The sequence below is a fragment of the Pristiophorus japonicus genome, chromosome 14 (genome assembly GCF_044704955.1).
Source record: "Pristiophorus japonicus isolate sPriJap1 chromosome 14, sPriJap1.hap1, whole genome shotgun sequence".
Taxonomy (NCBI): Eukaryota; Metazoa; Chordata; class Chondrichthyes; family Pristiophoridae; genus Pristiophorus; species Pristiophorus japonicus.
The window spans coordinates 179180780-179200578 of NC_091990.1; the positions used below are offsets into that span (position 1 = coordinate 179180780).

Below are 19799 nucleotides of genomic sequence, written 5' to 3' on the forward strand. Positions count from 1 at the left end.
TAACCTATCCAAGTCACTCTGCAGCCTAATAGCATCCTCCTCGCAGCTCACACTGCCACCCAACTTAGTATCATCCGCAAATTTGGAGATACTGCATTTAATCCCCTCGTCTAAATCATTAATGTACAATGTAAACAGCTGGGGCCCCAGCACAGAACCTTGCGGCACTCCACTAGTCACTGCCTGCCATTCTGAAAAGTACCCGTTTACTCCTACTCTTTGCTTCCTGTCTGACAACCAGTTCTCAATCCACGTCAGCACACTACCCCCAATCCCATGTGCTTTAACTTTGCACATTAATCTCTTGTGTGGGACCTTGTCGAAAGCCTTCTGAAAGTCCAAATATACCACATCAACTGGTTCTCCTTTGTCCACTTTACTGGAAACATCCTCAAAAAATTCCAGAAGATTTGTCAAGCATGATTTCCCTTTCACAAATCCATGCTGACTTGGACCTATCATGTCACCATTTTCCAGATGCACTGCTATGACATCCTTAATAATTGATTCCATCATTTTACCCACTACTGAGGTCAGGCTGACCGGTCTATAATTCCCTGTTTTCTCTCTCCCTCCTTTTTTAAAAAGTGGGGTTACATTGGCTACCCTCCACTCCATAGGAACTGATCCAGAGTCAATGGAATGTTGGAAAATGACTGTCAATGCATCCGCTATTTCCAAGGCCACCTCCTTAAGTACTCTAGGATGCAGGCCATCAGGCCCTGGGGATTTATCTGCCTTCAATCCCATCAATTTCCCCAACACAATTTCCCGACTAATAAAGATTTCCCTCAGTTCCTCTTCCTTACTAGACCCTCTGACCCCTTTTATATCCGGAAGGTTGTTTGTATCCTCCTTAGTGAATACCGAACCAAAGTACTTGTTCAATTGAGATATTTCACTCTGTTCCTTCATCCAAATCGTTAATGTATATTGTAAAGAGCTGGGGTCCCAGCACTGAGCCCTGCGGCACCCCACTAGTCACTGCCTGCCATTCTGAAAAGGACCCATTTATCCCGACTCTCTGCTTCCTATTTGCCAACCTGTTCCCTATCCACGTCAGTTTCTTACCCCCAATACCATGTGCTTTGATTTTGCACAACAATCTCTTGTGCAGGACCTTGTCAAAAGCCTTCTGAAAGTCCAAATACACCACATCCACTGGTTCTCCCTTGTCCACTCTGCAAGTTACATCCTCAAAAAATTCCAGAAGATTCGTTGAGCACGATTTCCCTTTCATAAATCCATGCTGACTTGATCCGATCCTGTCACCGTTTTCCAAATGTGCTGCTATTTCGTCCTTCATGATCGATTCCAACATTTTCCCCACTACTGATGTCAAGCCAACCGGTCTATAATTTACCTGTTTTCTCTCCCTCCTTTTTAAAAAAAAAAAAAAAAAAAGTGGTGTTACATTAGCTACCCTCCAGTCCATGGGAACTGATCCAGAGTCGATAGACTGTTGGAAAATGATCAACAATGCATCCACTATTTCTGGGGCCACTTCCTTGAACATTCTGGGATGCAGACTATCAGGCCCCGGGGATTTATTGGCCTTCAATCCCATCAATTTTCCCAACACAATTTCCCGCCTAATAAGGATATCCTTAAGTTCCTCCTCCTCATTAAACCCACTGTCCCCTAGTACTTTCGGAAGGTTATTTGTATCTTCCTTCGTGAAGACAGAATCGAAGTATTGGTTCAATTGGTCTGCCATTTCTTTGTTCCCCATTATAATTTCACCTGAATCCAACTGCAAGGGACCTATGTTTGTCTTTACTAATCTTTTTCTCTTCACATATTTATAGAAGCTTTTGCAGTCAGTTTTTATATTCTCTGCAAGCTTCCTCTCGTACTCTATTTTCCCCTTCTTAATTAAACCCTTAGTCCTCCTCTGAATTCTAAATTTCTCCCAGTCCTCAGGTTTGTTGCTTTTTCTAGCCAATTTATATGCCTCATCCTTGGTTTTAACACTATCATTAATTTCCTTTGTTAGCCATGGTTGAGCCACCTTCCCAGTTTTATTTTTACTCCAGACAGGGATGTACATTTGCTGAAGTTCATGCCATTGCTTATCCACCGTCAACCCTTTTAGTATCGTTTGCCAGTATATTCTAGCCAATTCACGCCTCAGACCGTCGAAGTTACCTTTCCTTAAGTTCAGGACCCTAGTTTCTGAATTAACTTTGTCAATCTTCATCTTAATAAGGAATTCTACCATATTATGGTCACTTTTCCCCAAGGGGCCTCGCACAACAAGATTGCTAATTAGTCCCTTCTCATTACACATCACCCAGTCTAGGATGGCCAGCTCCCTGGTTGGTTCCTCGACATATTGGTCTAGAAAACCATCCCTAATACACTCCAGGAAATCCTCCTCCACCGCATTGCTACCAGTTAGGTTAGTCCAATCAATGTGTAGATTAAAGTCGCCCATGATTACTGCTGTACCTTTATTGCACACATCCCTTATTTCTTGTTTGATGCTGTCCCCAACCTCACTACTACTATTTGGTGGTCTATACACAATACCCACTAACGTTTTCTGACCTTTGGAATTCTGCAGCTCCACCCATACCGATTCCACATTATCCAGGCTAATGTCCTTCCTTACAATTGCATTGATTTCCTCTTTAACCAGCAACGCCACCCCGCCTCCTTTTCCTTTCTGTCTATCCTTCCTAAATGCTGAATACCCTTGGATGTTGAGTTCCCAGCCTTGTTCCCCCTGGAGCCATGTCTCCGTGATGCCAATCACATCGTATCCGTTAACTGCTATCTGCGCAGTTAATTCATCCACATTTCGAATACTCCTCGCATTGAGGCACAGAGCCTTCAGGCTTGTCTTTTTAATACACTTTGCCCCTTTAGAATTTTTCTGTAATGTGGCCCTTTTTGTTTTTTCCCTTGGGTTTCTCTGCTCTCCACTTTTACTATTCTCCTTTCTATATTTTGCTTCTGTCTCCTTTTTATTTCCCTGTCTCCCTGCATAGGTTACCTTCCCCCTGCCATATTAGTTTAACTCCTCCCCAACAGCACTAGCAAACACTCCCCCTGGAATATTGGTTCCGGTCCTACCCTGGTGGAGACCGTCCGGTTTGTACTGGTCCCACCTCCCCCAGAACCGGTTCCAATGTCCCAGGAATTTGAATCCCTCCCTGCTGCACCACTGCTCAAGCCACGTATTCATCTCAGCTATCCTGCGATTCCTACTCTGATTAGCACGTGGCACTGGTTGCAATCCTGAGATTACTACTTTTGAGGTCCTACTTTTTCATTTAGCTCCTAGCTCCCTAAATTCACCTCGTAGGACTTCATCTCGTTTTTTATCTATATCTTTGGTACCTATATGCACCACGACAACTGCCTGTTCACCCTCCCATTTCAGAATGTCCTGCACCCGCTCTGAGACATCCTTGACCCTTGCACCAGGGAGGCAACATACCATCCTGGAGTCTCGGTTACATGCATATTGAAGGGTGGAAGATGTCTGTGCATGAATTTCTTTAATGTGCGGTGGCCGTTGCTCACCAGCCACCAAACGGGCTTGATTCCCTTCGTGCCTAAAGGTCAATCGATCTCCGTCTTGACTATATTCAATGTCTGAGCATCCACTGCCATTTGGAGTAGTGAATTCCAAAGATTCACAATCCTCTGAGTGGAGATATTTCTCCTCATCTCAGTCCTAAATGACTGACTCCTTATCCTGAGACATGACCCCTTGTTCTAGACTCTCCAGCCAGGGGATACAGCCTCTTCGCATCTACCCTGTCAAGCCCTCTAAGAATTTTATACACTTCAATGAGATCACCCCTCATTCTTCTGAACTCCAGCGAATATAGGCCCATTCTACTCAATCTCTTCTCGTAGGACAGCTCTCTCATCCCAGGAATCAATCTAGTAATAAAACACATAAAGCTGGAAATGCACAGCAGGGTGATCAAGATAGTTTTGCAATTTGTTTATTACACTTCAGCAGAAATGCCATAGTCAGCAACAATATATCAGGTACGCAATAAGCTCTGTTCAACAAGGACTCACTTCAGATTAATGCAGCTTAATTGTTGCAGTGCCAGACACATGTCTTCAGAGCAAGTCTCAGGCCCCAAGGAACTGTTTTTAAAAATGAAATCTGAATGTAGCATGTTACGCTCATAATAAGTGGTCAGGCTGAGTACTGTGTGTAATGAGCAAGTGTGACCTTAGCTCCTTTATTCTAATTCCAGAGTGCAGGTGCCTTGTGGGTGGACTGCTTATATATTGTGCTCCCAAGGGATGCTGGGATCCCTTGGGACTCCAACAAGTAGGCCCTCTAGTGGACAGATGTGATGCAGGTTACAAGGGGTTAAATACAAAACATCACTTCCTTGCAAAGTCAACAGTACACTTATTTGCAAGGTGAGACGAACTGGGGCTTTGCACTCCCTTGTCGATCATCTCGGTTGGGTTGGTCAGTTCTTCATTGGGCTGTTGGGGATGATGAGTTCTGTTTCGTGGTCAACTCTGATGTCAGTTGCCACTTGTGTATGTGTTGGAAGGTCAAAGTTGGTGGTGTTCTCTTCAGGTTATACGTAACTGTTGGTGAACCGCAGTTTAATTTGGTCCAAGTGTTTTCTGTGCGTTTGTCCATTGGTCAGTTTGACCTGAAATCCCTATAACTCTCTTTGGCTGTGACTGTGCCAGCGAGTCAGTTGGGACCATGTCCATAACTGAGCACAAACACAGGATCATTGATTTCAATATCGTGTGACAAGTTTGCGCGGTCATGGTACACACTTTGTTGATGCCGCTTGTCCTCCATGTGATCATGTAGATCAGGGTGGACCAGAGAGCCTTGTTTTAAGCGTCCTTTTCATGAGCAGCTCAGCTGGTTGAGTGAGTAGGACCTGGTGCGGTCGCTGAGCAGTACTCGGGACAACCGGGTCTGCAGGGAGCCTTCCGACACGCATTTCAAGCTTTGCTTGATGGTCTGAACTGCCCGTTCTGCCTAGCCATTGGATGCGGGCTTGAACGGCGCAGATGTGATGTGTTTGATCCCGTTGTGGGTCATGAATTCTTTGAATTCAGCGTGGCAAACATAGCTCGTAGACTTTCAATGGTGGCCGTGGACGTGCTTGCAGACATTATTACACATTCAGTCAACTTTTGAGTAAGTATCCACAACAACCAAAAACATTTTGCCTAGGAATGGGCCCGCATAGTATACATGGATCCTTGACCACAGTTTGGATGGCCAGGACCACAAACTTAGCAGTGCCCCTCTGGGTGCATTGCTCAATTGAGAGCAAGTGTTGCACTGGGTTACACATGACTCTAAATCTGAGTCGACGCCAGGCACCATACGTGGGATCTGGCTCTGGCTTTCATCATCACGATGCCTGGGTGGGTGTTGTGCAGTTCGCAAATGAATATGTCTCTGCCTTTCTTGGGCAAGACTACGCGATTGCTCCACAAAAAACAGTCTGTCTGCAGGGACAGCTCATCTTTGCATCTGTGGAACGGCTTAATCGCTTCCTGCATCTCCACTGGGACACTGGACCAGCTCCCATGGAGGACACAGCTTTTTACCAGGGACAGTAAAGGATCCTGGCTGGTCCAGGTCCTGATCTGGTGGGCAGTAATAGGGAATTTCTCATTCTCAAATGACTCCATGACCATGAGCTAGTCCGCTGGCTGTGCCATTTCCACCCCGGTGGTGGGCAATGGTAGCCGAATGAGAGCATCTGCGCAGTTCTCTGTGCCCGGTCTGTGGCGGATTACATAGTTGTATGCCGACAGCATGAGCGCCCATCTTTGAATGCGGGCAGAGGCATTGGTATTAATCCCTTTACTCTCCGAGAATAGCGATATGAGCGGTTTGCGGTCAGTTTCAAGCTCGAACTTGAGGCCAAATAAGTACTGGTGCATTTTTTTTTACCCCGTAAACGCACGCCAGAGCCTCTCTTTCGGCCTTGGACAAACTCCTGGATGCATACGCAACCGGTTGCAAAATTCTCAATTCATTAGCCTGTTGTAACACACACCCAACCCCGTATGATGACGCACTGCAAGCTAACACCAATCGTTTACATGGGTTGTCCAGTACAAGCAGTTTGTTAGAGCACAATAAATTTCTGGCTTTCCTAAAGGCAGCCTCTTGTGAATTCCCCCATACCCAGTTGTCTCCTTTGCGCAGTAGCACATGTAGGGGTTCTAGCAGGGTGCTTAACCCAGGTAGGAAATTACCGAAGTAGCTGAGGAGTCCTGGGGATGACCGCAGCTCCGTCACGTTCTGTGGTCGTGGCGCGTTCATGATGGTCTCCGTCTTGGTGTCGGTGGGTCTGATGCCGTCTGCTGCGATTCTCTCTTCCTAAGAATTCGACGTCCTGGGCCAGGAAAACACGCTTCGAACGTTTCAACCTGAGCCCCACGCGATCCAATCGACTAAGAACCTCCTCCAGATTCTTCAAGTGCTCCATGATGTCCCGACCTGTAACCAATATGTCGTCCTGGAAGACCACTGTACAAGGAACCGACTTTAGCAGGCTCTCCATGTTCCGCTGGAAGATTGCTGCGGCCGACCGAATCCCGAACGGGCACCGGTTGTAGCTAAACAGACCTTTGTGCATGTTGATGCAGGTGAGGCCTTTCGAAGATTCCTCCAGCTCCTGCGTCATGCAGGCCGAGGTCAGGTCCAGCTTGGTGAATGTCTTCCCTCCAGCCAGGATCGCGAATAGGTCATCTGCATTGGGTAGCGGGCACTGGTCCTGCAACGAAAAACGATTAATCGTTACTTTATAGTCCCCGCAAATTCTAACCATACCGTCCTCCTTGAGTACCAGAGCAATCAGACTGGCCCAGTCATTGAATTCCACCGGCGCGATGATGCCTTTGCGTTACAGTCTGTCCAGCTCGATTTCCACTTTTTCACGCATCATGTATGGTACCGCCCGAGCCTTGTGGCATACCGGGAACCAAGTGGATCTGCACTTTTGCCCCCAAGAAGCTTCCAATGCCTGGCTCAAATAACAAAGGGAATTTGCTTAGAACCTGGGTTACATGCAGTGTTGTTGATGGACGAGAGCGCTCGGATGTCGTCCCAGTTCCAGTGGATTTTTCCCAGCCAGCTTCTGCCAAACAACGTGGGGCCATCCCCTGGCACAATCCACAGCGGGAGTTCGTGTACTGCTCCATCACAGGAGACTTTGACTTCAGCACTGCCAATTACAGGGATTAGTTCCTTGGTGTAAGTCCTTAGTTGGTGTAAATAGAGCTGAGCTTGGGCCTGTGTGCCTCCTTTCCCCACAGCCTGTCGAAGACCGTTTTGCTCATTATGGAATGACTTGCCCCCATGTCCAGCTCCATAGACACTGGAATACTGTTCAGTTCAAATTTAAACATTATTGGGGGGCATTTCGTCGTGAACGTGTGTACCCCGTACACTTCTGCCTCCTCCGTACAAGTTTCCAATTCCATCTGATCCACTGTGGATCGATCTTCCTCTGCATCGTGGTGGTTTGCAGCTCACCTGCACATTCGTTGGAGGGGTCCTCATTGTTCTGCAGCCATTGCACGCATCGTGCTTAAAGCGGCATTGATGGGGCCGATGATCACCCCCGCAGCGCCAACAGGGTGTTAACTGCCTCGCATTAACAGATGATGGCGGACTCTGGGTCAATTGAGATCGGGCCACAGCAGCCGGCGTGTACCTTCTGCCCGGTACATTTCTGCTCAAAACCAACGTTACTTTATGCACAGTTCTGGCCGAAACTTCTTTGTTCTGCGAAATCTGTTGGTGTTGTCGCTGTTACACACAAATGCTGGGCTATCATTACGGCTTTACTCCGATTCTGAGTTTCTGTAGTCAACAGTTTGCGAAGGATTATCTCGTGTCCAATGCCCAGTACAAAAAAGTCTTTGAGCATTTGTTCTAGGAATCTCTCAAACTCTCAATCTCTCAAACTCTCAATGTCCTGCAGGACGCCTTAGTTCGGCGATGTAGCTCGCCACTTCCTGGCCTTCCGATCGTTGACACGTGTCGAACCGATATCTCGCCATCAAAATGCTTTCCTTTGGATTTAGGTGCTCCCGGACCAGCATACACAGTTCTTCGTAGGATTTCTCTGTTGGTTTAGCCGGGGCCAGGAGATTCTTCTGGAGGCCATAGGTTGTTGCCCCACAGACAGTTAGGAGGATAGCCCTTCGTTTGGTCGCGTTCTCGTCCCCTTCCAGCTCGTTGGCCGCGAAGTATTGGTCGAGTCTCTCCACCAATCGTTCCCCTCTGAGAACTTCTCCAGGATGCCGACTGTTCTTTGCATTTTCGCGCGGTTGTTCATTAACTCGTCGCCAATTGTTACGCTCATAATAAATGATCAGACCGAGTACTGTGTGCCATGAGCAAGTGTGACCTTAGCTCCTTTATTAAGGTTCCAGAGTGCAGGTACCTCGTGGGTGGCCTGCTTATATACTGTGCTCCCAAGGGATGCTGGGATCCCTTGGGACTCCAACAGGTCGGCCCTCTGGTGGACAGGTGTGATGCAGGTTACAAAGGGTTAAATACATAACACAGCCATTTTATTTGGCTCATCTTTACTTACTTTGAATCACTGCTTTCAGTAAAAGAGGTAAGATTCCATTCAAGGGTACCAGCTGCTTTTCAGTACATTACCTAAGTGGCTATTCTTCATTTATAAGCATACATAGTGCAGCCAGCAGCTGTTTGACTGTAAGGAGTTCCACTCTTGTTACCCAATATCCACACGTGTACTTTCCAGCAGATTCAATAGAGCAGGGGTGTTGAGAGGAATTGCTGCTTGAACTGAGATTGGGTAACTTGGCTCAAATCGGTGATGGAACCGAAGGCCTTCCTAGTCAGTGTATCGCGTGATACACTTACCCAATGAACGACTCGGAAAGCAGCACAATTTATAAAGCAGAATATGATCCACTAGGAAGTGATAACATAGATGGAGCAATGATTCTGACAACTTTCTCTCCCTGTTAGAAAGATCTGCTGAGGGAGTGCGATAGGGAGTGAGCTGATTCTTCATGAGATGGAGCTGACCAGGTTGAAAAGTTATATTTAGCCCGCTAACTAGAACAGTGTGGCATGTTTTGGAGGGTCACTGAATCACGATAAGATTTACTGAAACTGTTACTTGAATGCCTTTTTGGACAAACCCACAGCCTCCTTCTGTTCTGCCATGGACAGTCAAGCACTGGAGGCAGAGCAGAGAAGTGTCACAAGGCAGATTCCTAGTGTCAGGGATCTAAGTTATGAGAACAGGGACACATGCAGAAGCTATCTTGTGAATAGCTTTAAAAAAAAAAGAGTTTGCCATCTTAGCCACTGCAAAAACTGATGCTGAACATGCATGGATGTCAGACAAAGTCAGGGCAGGGCTCTGCTCTGGAGCTTAAAAACAGACTAGTTTGTGCTGCTGGTTTTCGCTTAATTTACCCGCCTGCTCCCGAGAGGATAGAACAAAGCAACACTGCCCCATTGGTGAGCAGCAGCTGAGGAAAGCTGATGCTGGAATCTTAAAGGTGAATTGCTATGTTTCATTGTGCTGTTAGTTAGAATGCAAGAGTCCAAGCAAATGGAATCGGGAAAGGATTAGAGATACTTGTATGAACCATAACTGCTTAAATCACAAAACCATTCTGACTCGGCACGGACCGGAAATTGGTGCCTTTTGCCAGTACATCATCAGGGAATGAGCACAGACCGAGGATTGGTGACTTTCCGCAATGGATCCATACTAGGAGTCTCTGTTTTTAAATAAAAAGGACAACTGCTGTTGGATTTGTGAGCCTTGATTTGGAGAATGCTTTAATATTTGGTGAGGCTGTTGATCCAAGTTATGCACCTGTGGGTTAACAGTTGGTTACTTAAATATTGTACTGAGTGTAACAATTTTTGATCCATTTCAAACAAGCCACTGGAGTGAAGGGGCAAGATCCTCTGTTTACAGCCAAGACACATCTCATCTAATCTCTGCCATGCTCGGGTAACCCAAACTCCCTCTGTGTCCAGTCACGTGCATATTTGGCTGCCATTATAGACCCAAGCCTGTTACCTTTATGTCCCCTTTTCCTCCCTCTTGGATGCTTCTTTCCTGTCTCTTAATCTTCCTGTCAATCAGTCATGCCATCTTTCATAAGAATATAAGAAATAGGAGTAGGCCAAACGGCCCCTCGAGCCTGCTCTGCCATTTAATACGATCATGGCTGATCCAATCATGGACTCGGCTCCACTTCCCCGCCCACTTTCCATAACTCCTTATTCCCTTATCGGTTAAGAAACTGTCTACTTCTGTCTTAAATTTATTCAGTGTCCCAGCCTCCACAGCTCTCTGAGGCAGCGAATTCCACAGATTTACAACTTTCTGAGAGAAGAAATTTCTCCTCATCTCAATTTTAAATGGGCGGCCCCTTATTCTAAGATCATGCCCTCTAGTTCTAGTCTCCCCTATCAGTGGAAACATCCTCTCTGCATCTGATACATCCTTACTATACAGTATCAATGCACATGAGGCCCATGCTTGAGAGGAGGTCTGTGACCTGTCCTTTATTCCTTTGCACTCCAAGTGATGAAGGTGGGTGGAGCTTCCCCTTTTATACCTGAAGGCCCAGGTTAGGAGTGTCTCCCACCTAGTGGTCATTGTTCTCACAGTGTACAACTTAGGTCAGTTTATACATTGGTTACAATGCTGGTTGAATACATGACAGCATCCACCTTGTCAAGCATAATCTTATACGTTTTGACAAGATCACCTCTCATTCTTCTGAATTCCAATGAGTAGAGGCCCAACCTACTCAACCTTCCTCATAAGTCAACCCCCTCATCCCCGGAATCAATTTCCTTTCTCCCCGCTCAGAGACTTTGCACCCCTCCAACTGCTACCCCAACCCTCTGTCTTCCTATTCTCCTATCACCTTTCCAGGCTTGAATCCTCTTTGAATAAGTCCTCAGCTACCCTATGTACTGCTGCCTGCATTTCTCCAATGGGCCCGTCATAGCTCCTGTCACTATAGCCTTATGAGCAGCAACCCAACTACCCCATCCTCCTGTCTCGCCGACCTTCCAGCTGCTCGGTGCCAACCTCCTTCCCATCCTACTTATCCTACCCATCACTATGTCCTTGGGCGCTGCCAGCGGATCAATCACTGCTCATCTCCACATTTCCCTCCAAAATGTCTGTTCAATAGTGTATCTGAAATGGAAACCTGGTTCACAGGGATGTCAGAAATAACAGCACCCTTTGTTTCACTGGGTATTACTGAGCTGACAATGATTGCTGCAAGTTCTAATTTGTCATGTCCCTTCAGGACAAGCTTGAATCTGTGCTGGAGGTAACGCACAGGCAACTGGATCAATACAAAGGACAGCCAACCCATACTGAGAAGATTGTCTATCAGCAGCGGCTTTTGCAAGAGGACCTCGTCCAGATCAGAGCGGAGATTTCAAAAGTTTGCACTGTAAGTGCTTTCTACATAATTCACATCACGCCACTTAACCAGTTATGGGGGTAGCTTGTATTCTCTAATCTTAGAAAAAAAAACTCTCAAAATATCAGATCTTCTCAATAATCAGTTGACTGCAAAGGTAGCAGTATGACTTCAGTGTCTGACCCAAGAGTGCACAGAAGCCAAGCAGTGTGACACCTCCTCCACTGGACTGTTTCCTATTGGTTTCATCTTCCACTGACTGCTGTATAACTTCAGTCTGGTGTGAAGCCACATTTTACAGGTGCTCATGCAGCCTGGATACTCTGAGGAATTTTAAAACGTTTTATAGAATCTCTAATCTTATGGAAAAAGTGGATGTTTCCTCCTGCTGTCCTGACCGTAAAAATTGATGACCGAAAGAGCAGAGTTTCTGGTCAGACTGCAGTTCTTCTGCAGCGTAACAAAGGTCTTCCCTTCATCACAGCCAGCAGATCAGTAGCTGCAGTCTCAGTACGTACCCTGAGTGATGCCCAGATACTGTTGCCGCTGTGGTAGCAGGTGTTCTGAGTTGTTGTCATAGTTGTGCATCATCTTTAGGGGAAGTGATTCACTCCCTTTGAGGCCAAATGTTTGGAGTCATTTTATTCAAATAGTGATGTTTAGTTATCAGAAGAATGTTGCAGGATCTGAATGTTGAAGTACAGCTGGTCTTTGTAAAGGGCTAAATTCATTCTGTTTGCTCCCCAATCCATTTTGTCCACGAAACGGCCGCAGCCGATAGGATGTGTCCGAAGGCAGGCAGAAGACCACCTTCAGGTCCCTGTCAACACAGGTCTGCCCCGACTCTGAGGTGTATGATGGTGGCCCAACACTGCATCTAAACCACTGAGCTCTGCATTCAGTTTTAATTTGTTATAAAATAACCATTCTTTGGGTTAAATTACATTAAAAATGATTGACCAATAGTGTTGAGTAGCAGTGATTTCTCCAAGGTCGAATGCACTCACAGAATTAGCAAAGTTTTCGTTGAACCGGAAATCTTAAGTATGGATTAGCAAACTTTTCAGGTGAAACTTTTTACTTGTCTTTTGAATTAAAAATTGCACACTCTCTGGGAAATTAGTGGAAGATTAGAGCTCGAAGAAGCCCCAACGATAGTGAATATATGGATTGCATCACAAGGTCAAGCATTTGAAGCTGGCTGGAACTGAGCTATAAAGTCTCATGTTTATTCCCTGATCTGTGCTAAGATACTGGATTTCTACGTAAGATCATAAGAAATAGGAGCAGGAGTAGGCCATTTGGCCCCTCGAGCCTGCTCCGCCATTCAATAAGATCATGGCTGATCTGATCTTGGGCTCAGCTCCACTTCCCTGCCCGCTCCCCATAACTCTTCACTCCCTTATGGTTTAAAAAATCTGTCTCTTTCCATCTTAAATATATTCAATGACCCAGCCTCCACATCTCTCCGGGGCAGAGAATTCCACAGATTTACAACCCTCTGAGAGAAGAAATTCCTCCTCATCTCAGTTTTAAATGAGTTTATTCTCAGTTTTATTTTGAAACTATGCCCCCTAGTTCTAGATTCCCCCATGAGGGGAAACATCCTCTCTACAACTACCTTTTCGAGCTCCCTCAATATCTTTATATGTTTCAATAAGATCACCTATCATTCTTCTAAGCTCCAATGTGTATAGGCCCAACCTGCTCAACCTTTCTTCATGTCAACCTCTACATCTCAGGAATCAACCTAGTTAACCTTTTCTGAACTGCCTCCAATGCAAGTATATCCCCCCTCAAATAAGGAGACCAAAACTCTATGCAATACTCTAGGTGTGGTCTCACCAATACCCTGTTGGGCAATTCTCAGAACTATTGGGCTAGGAAGGATTTCACTGTTGACATTGGATGAGGACAAGATCAGAGCTGTGAATGCTGCCTTCACCTCCTGTGATCACATCAGTGATCTGTTCGATTGGTTCTCTCGTATTGGACTGTTCAGCCACATATGGACTCATTTTAAGAGTGGAAGCAAGTCTTCCTTGATTCTGAGGGACTGCCTATGATGATGATGATCATTAAGGGTGGTATCGATGTTTGTTCTGACCATTTCTGTAAGGATTTAAGCATTCCTTTTTGCAAATAATAAGGACAGTCATGCAGATAGTGTCAGCAAACTGCAGAGGGAACTGAATACATATGAGACAGAGAAAGCTATAGTTAAAATAATCTATGGTATGTTTTCAAACTTTGGGATTGGATCAATGCATTGCAGTTCTGTGTATTTCTATGTTCACATTACCTTGTGTGATAAGTCAATAAACGTAATTTTTTCCATTAACTACACTGTGGAACTAAATAAACTCGTGTATCACTTCTGTGTAGGAGCTGGAGAATGCATGGAAAGAATATGAACAAACAGAAAATGAGGTGAACCAGCTCAAGGAAGCAATCCTAGAACACGTGAAAACCGTATCAAGCCCCCAGGTAAGTTCATTGCGAAGGAGTTGTGTTTTATTGAGGTAATCAGCTTAGTGCTAAGTGCAGGACAACACTATAAGTTTGAAAAAGGATAGATAAAGATTAGCTCATTTAAGAAGTAAGTGATAAGTAAATGCCACGTTTAGTTTTTAAAAGCATGTAGATTGTGGCTGGAAGTTAGGAATTCTATGGTTTTGAGTTCTTGGAAAAGAATAAATTAGATTAGGAGACAAAAGCTGCAGAATCTGACTGCATCATGTGTAATGCTCGCTTGCTTCTCACTTGGCCAGACTCCATAGATTTTCCATTAATGGGCCCCACTGCTGGGGGAGCAAAGAGGAGGATAGACCCCCCCCCCCAAAGAATAAGGGCCTGAGGGAACATTCATTGGGGGTCATGGAGGCGGGGGGGGGGGGGGGGGCAGGGCCGGGGGCGCAGGTGGCAACCAACCAATGTTCCCTCTCAATCTATTTTTGTGCGCGGTCTCTTTAACTGGCCCATCCACATTTTCGCTCATGCATGTTACTTCCGTATAAACGCCGGTGAGCGCCCAGCGCGGGGCCTCCAGGCCACGGCACGGCCATGCAGCTTAGTGGGAACATTGGTGGCAACCCCTTCCCCACACAATTGTGGCAGGTGTCATATCCAGCTACACGGGACAGGCAGGCACTGGTGATGCGGGCACTTGCCCAGGCCCATTGAGATTCAATGTCCTCTCACTGACCTTGCAAACTGCAGAGGAGTCAGTGCTGGAGAGCAGCTGTGGGTGTGACTTGAAGGTAACAGCTAATATTGGGCTATTGGATTTTCAAGGCCTATGTATTGTTAGGAGAAAGAAAAATAAAGTCTCGAAAAAATATTTTATAAAATGCTAACAAAAATTAATAGTGAGTCAGTTCTTAAAAAATGTACTGGAAAATTAATAAAAGCCAAACAGCTTCAGACCCTTTAAGAACTCAGGATTTGAGCTGAATGTTACTGTTATCAGTGTCTGTTCTGCTCCTGTGCCAAAAGCCTTCATGACTTCAAAATGACCTCCAATGTGTTTAGTCTTGATTAGGTTGTCCTCGAAGAGCACTTCTAGTTTTATAATTTTTGATCCATAAGAACATCATAAACATTCGGCCCTTCAAGCCTGCCCTGCCAGTTCAATCATGGCTGATCTTCTACCACATAGAATCATAGAAGTTTACAGCAGGGAAGGAGGCCATTTCGGCCCATCGTGTCCGTGCCGGCCAACAAGAGGCTATCCAGCCTAATCCCACTTTCCAGCTCTAGGTAACATCAAATTGTTAACAAAGTTGACATTTTGATCCTATTTTCATTATCCATGGCTGTGTTGTGCAGCTCCTTTAAATGTCAGTTAGTTGCCTTGTACTGATAGAATTCCAGACTAAAGATTATTCTCAATCTCTGGTCATAGAGTCAATACGGCACAGAAGGAGGCCATTCGGCCCATTGAGTCCATGCCAGCTCTCTCTAGAGCAATGCAGTCAGTCCCATTCCACTGCTCTATCTCCGTAGCCAGGCAAGTTTATTTCCCTCAAGTGCCTATCCAATTTCCTTTTGAAATCGTTGATCGTCTCCGCTTCCACCCCCCTCGTCGGCAGCGAGTTTCAGATCACTACCACTCGCTGCGTAAAAAAGTTCTTCCTCACGTAGACAAATGCAAGTTGTTGTTGTTGAATAACAACCATTTACCACGACTCGCTGTTTTCTGTCCTTAGGCCAATTTCTTAGCCAAGCTGACACTGACCCTCCTATTCCATGAGCCTCAATTATGTTAACCAGCCTTTTATGTGGTACTTTATCAAATGTTTTCTTAACAGCCACACAGACAAAATCCACTGCATTCCCTTCATCGACCTTCTCTGTTACTTCATCAAAAAATTCATCATCATCATAGGCAGTCCCTCGAAATCGAGGAAACTTGCTTCCACTTCAAAAGTGAGTTCTCAGGTTAATGCACAGTCCAATTCGGGAATCACAGTCTCTGTCGCAGGTGGGACAGAGTCATTGGAGGAAAGGGTGGGTGGGGAGTCTGATTTGCCGCACGCTTTTTCTGCTGCCTACACTTGTTTTCTGCATACTCTCGGCGACGGGACTCGAGGTGCTCAGCGCCCTCCCGGATGCTCTTCCTCCATTTAGGACGGTCTTTGCTCAGGGACTCCCAGGTGTCGGTGGGGATGTTGCATTTTATCAGGGAGGCTTTGAGGGTGTCCTTGAAATGTTTCCTCTGCCCACCTGGGGCTCACTTGCTGTGTAGGAGATCCGAGTCGAGCGCTTGCTTTGGAAGTCTTGTGTCCAGCATGCGGATGATGTGGCCTGCCCAGCGGAGCTGGTCGAGTGTGGTCAGTGTTTTGATGCTGGGGATGTTGGCCTGATCGAGAACACTGACGTTGGTGCGTCTGTCCTCCCAGGGGATTTGCAGGATCTTGTGGAGGCATCGTTGGTGGTATTTCTCCAGTGATTTGAGGTGTCTGCTGTATATGGTCCACATCTCTGAGCCATACAAAAAATTCAATTAGATTAGTCAAACACGATCTGCCTTTTACAAATCCGTGCTGGCTCTCCTTAATTAACCTAAACCTCTCCAAGTGCCTCTTAATTTTTTCCCTGATTATTGTTTCTGAAACCTTACCCACCATTGATTGTTAAACTGACTGGCCTGTAGTTGCTAGGATTGTCCTTACACCCTTTCTTGAACCAGGGTGGCACATGTGGCACTTTTCAATCCTCTGGAACCTTCCCCACATCTAGGGAAGATTGGCAAATTATGACATGCCCTTCTGCTATCTCCACCCCCACTTCCCTCAGCAACCTGAGATGCCAGCCCATCTGGACCAGGTGACTTATCCACTCGAAGCATATCCAGCCTTTCCAGTACATCCTGCCTATCAATTTTCATCCCATCCATTACCTCTAACATCTCCGCTTCTACTGATATTTTGTTACCATCCTCTTCCTTAGTGCCTGTGCCCAACCCCAAGGGTTGCTTTGTGTACTTCGAAATTGTAAATTAATTACTTTTTCTGGATCCAGGATCAAGAACAAATAAGAAAGGACCTGTGGAGGATCGAGGATGTTATGGGAGGCCTCAGTGTGAACAAGAGCAACTATAGAATGATTATTGAATCCATACAGAATCCGGGTGAGTGAAAGTTTAGGAACTTGTTTATAAGTGGTTTCCTTTACCATTGAGTGACAATAGATTCCACCTCCGTGCTTTATTCATTTGTTAAAATAAAATTGCTGGGGATCTTTTTAGCCTGGCTCAATTGGTTGCAATTTTGTCTCTGGGTCTGTAACTTCAAGCCTCCCTCCAGTACTTAAACCCGAGGCTGACACTCCTGTGCCCCTGCTCCAGAACTTGAACCCAAGGCTGACACTCCTGTGCAGAACCAAACAAGTTGCTGAACCTTTGCTGAAATATTAAAATAAGGCTCCATCTCCATGTTCAGGAAGAGCCTCTCTCTCGCAGAAGACACAACAATGGAGACATGCTACAACATCATCTGAGGGAACTAAGATTGCACCCTGATAGCCCCAACATTATACCCTGAAGATCCCATGGTCTTATTTGAAGAAAAGCAAAGAGTTCTCCCAGTGTCCTGGTCAACATTGCTCTGAAAAAAAATTAATGAGTCATTCATGGGATGGCTTTTTGTGGGATCCTGCTATGCATAGATTACTGCCTTGCTTGCCTACATAGTAATGTAATTGCATTTCAAAGAAGCAGAGAACTTCAAAATAATTTATTGTGCAAAATACTTCAAAATGTTTCTGAGATGTGATGGGCATTTGTTATGTTTTGGTTTTATTTTGGTCTTCACAGAAAAGATTTGGAAATGAGTAATGTTTAAGATCTGTGCTTTGAAACAAAATGATTTTGCACAGTTTTAAAAAGCCACTATTCCCTTGCAGTTAAACATCACCCATATTTTTTTTTAATTTATTTGTTCGCGGGATGTGTGCATGGCTGGCATTTATTGCCCATCCCAAATTGCCCTTGAGATGGTGGTTTGCCATGTTCTTGAACTGATGCAGTCCATGTGGTGAAGGTACTCCACAGTGCTAACTTTGTTGTAACAGTTTGGTATAACTAAGTGGCTTGCTAGGCCATTTCAGAGGGCATCATCATCATCATCATAGGCAGTCCCTCAGAATCGAGGAAGACTTGCTTCCACTCTAAAAATGAGTCCTTAGGTGGCTGAACAGTGCAATACGAGAACCACAGTCCCTGTCACAGGTGGGACAAATAGTCGTTGAGGGAAAGGGTGGGTGGGACTGGTTTGCTGCATGTTATTTCCACTGCCTGCGATTGATTTCTGCATGCTCTCGGCGATGAGACTTGAGGTGCTCAGTGCCCTCCTGGATGCACTTCCTCCACTTAGGGCAGTCTTTGGCCAGGGACTCCCAGGTGTCCGTGGGGATGTTGCATTTTATCAGGGAGGCTTTGAGGGTGTCCTTGTAACGTTTCCTCTGCCCACCTTTGGCTCGTTTGCCGTGAAGGAGTTACGAGTAGAGCACTCGCTTTTGGAGTCTCGTGTATGGCATGCAAACAATGTGGCCTGCCCAACGGAGCTGATCAAGTGTGGCTATGCCATTTCAGAGGCCAGTTAAGAGTCAACCACATTGATGTGGGTCTGGAGTCACATATAGGCCAGACCAGGTAAACACGGCAGATTTCATTTCACTAAAGGACATTAGTGAACCAGATGGGTTTTTCCGACAATCCAGTTGTTTTATGGTCACCATTACTGATACCAGATTTATTAATTGACTGAATTTAAATTACCCCAGCTGCTACTCGTGTCTCCGGATTATTTAGTCCAGTAATATAACCACAATGCTACCTTACCCGATATAATCCCAGCTCCCTTGCAATCTGCAGTTAAGCATCACCTATGTGATCCCAGCTCCTTTAATATCTTAGCTCAGACTCATTGTACAGGTACTGACAAAAGGGCTGTGCCCAAAACATTAACTTATCGTTCCTTTTTCAGAGTGTTGGCGGACTTGCTAATGTATTTCCAGCATTTTCAGTATCTTATTTCAGGTCCTCGGCATTCAAAAACATTTTTTCTTTTCATTTGTTATTTACCATCTTGGCCTTTACATTGAACATTACTGGAAAAATAAACTTGTTTACAAGCCTCATCAGAAATTCAGCCATATTGAATGGATTTTCTCTCATTTTTTTACTTCATTCAGGAAATAAAAGTGTTAAGTCACAAAGCCAAAATATAGGTCTGTTGGCATGGTGATCCTTACTATTGTTCAGTGACATTGGTTCACTGTTAGGATGATGCAGACTCACTTGTAACTCAAGTTATGGGGGTCCAATGTTATGTCATTTAGAACACCGGATGAATTACCAAAATGCTAACATTGCAGAGTGCAACTCAAAAAGGTAGCTATTTTTACCTATGATCTTTAGCATTGCTGTCACTTAGTACCAAGTTTGGCAGCATAATTAAGTCACCACCCAGGAATGTGCCAAAATGTAACAGGACAGTTATGGGTGAGGCAGATTTTTAAATGGAGACCTACTACCTGAGTGTCAGCTCCGATCTGATGTACCTAAATTGAAGCAAGTTTCTCTGTTTGGTAAATATTAGCTGAGCTAATTCAGTTCGCATTAATTTGAGTTTGATATGGGTTTTAAGAATTATCTTGAGCAACCTTTTGAAGGATAAGCTACATGCCAATTTAATGTATTTTACTTTGGAATAAGGGAGGAAGTAAAATACCCTTCTGTGATGACGATCTCTGGTCGGTTGGTAGGTCACTTAGAAGTTGAGGAATATCATCTGATACCTTGGTAGTCCAATGAGGGGAAGCTAAAACATCTTTCACCAATCCATAGTATTCAAGCCAATAATGGT

General features: G+C 45.2%; 1 protein-coding gene across 4 annotated transcripts in view; it reads left to right on the plus strand.

The window, feature by feature from the left end:
• The window catches only part of plekha7b (pleckstrin homology domain containing, family A member 7b), a 612799-nt gene that overhangs the window by 529959 nt on the left and 63041 nt on the right, over nucleotides 1–19799 (plus strand). For all 4 annotated transcript variants that reach the window (XM_070899897.1, XM_070899898.1, XM_070899899.1 and 1 more), the window contains 3 exons: nucleotides 11311–11460; nucleotides 13816–13917; nucleotides 16954–17062. In XM_070899897.1, the coding sequence (XP_070755998.1) occupies nucleotides 11311–11460; nucleotides 13816–13917; nucleotides 16954–17062 (361 nt within the window). The remainder of the gene's footprint in view (nucleotides 1–11310; nucleotides 11461–13815; nucleotides 13918–16953; nucleotides 17063–19799) is intronic.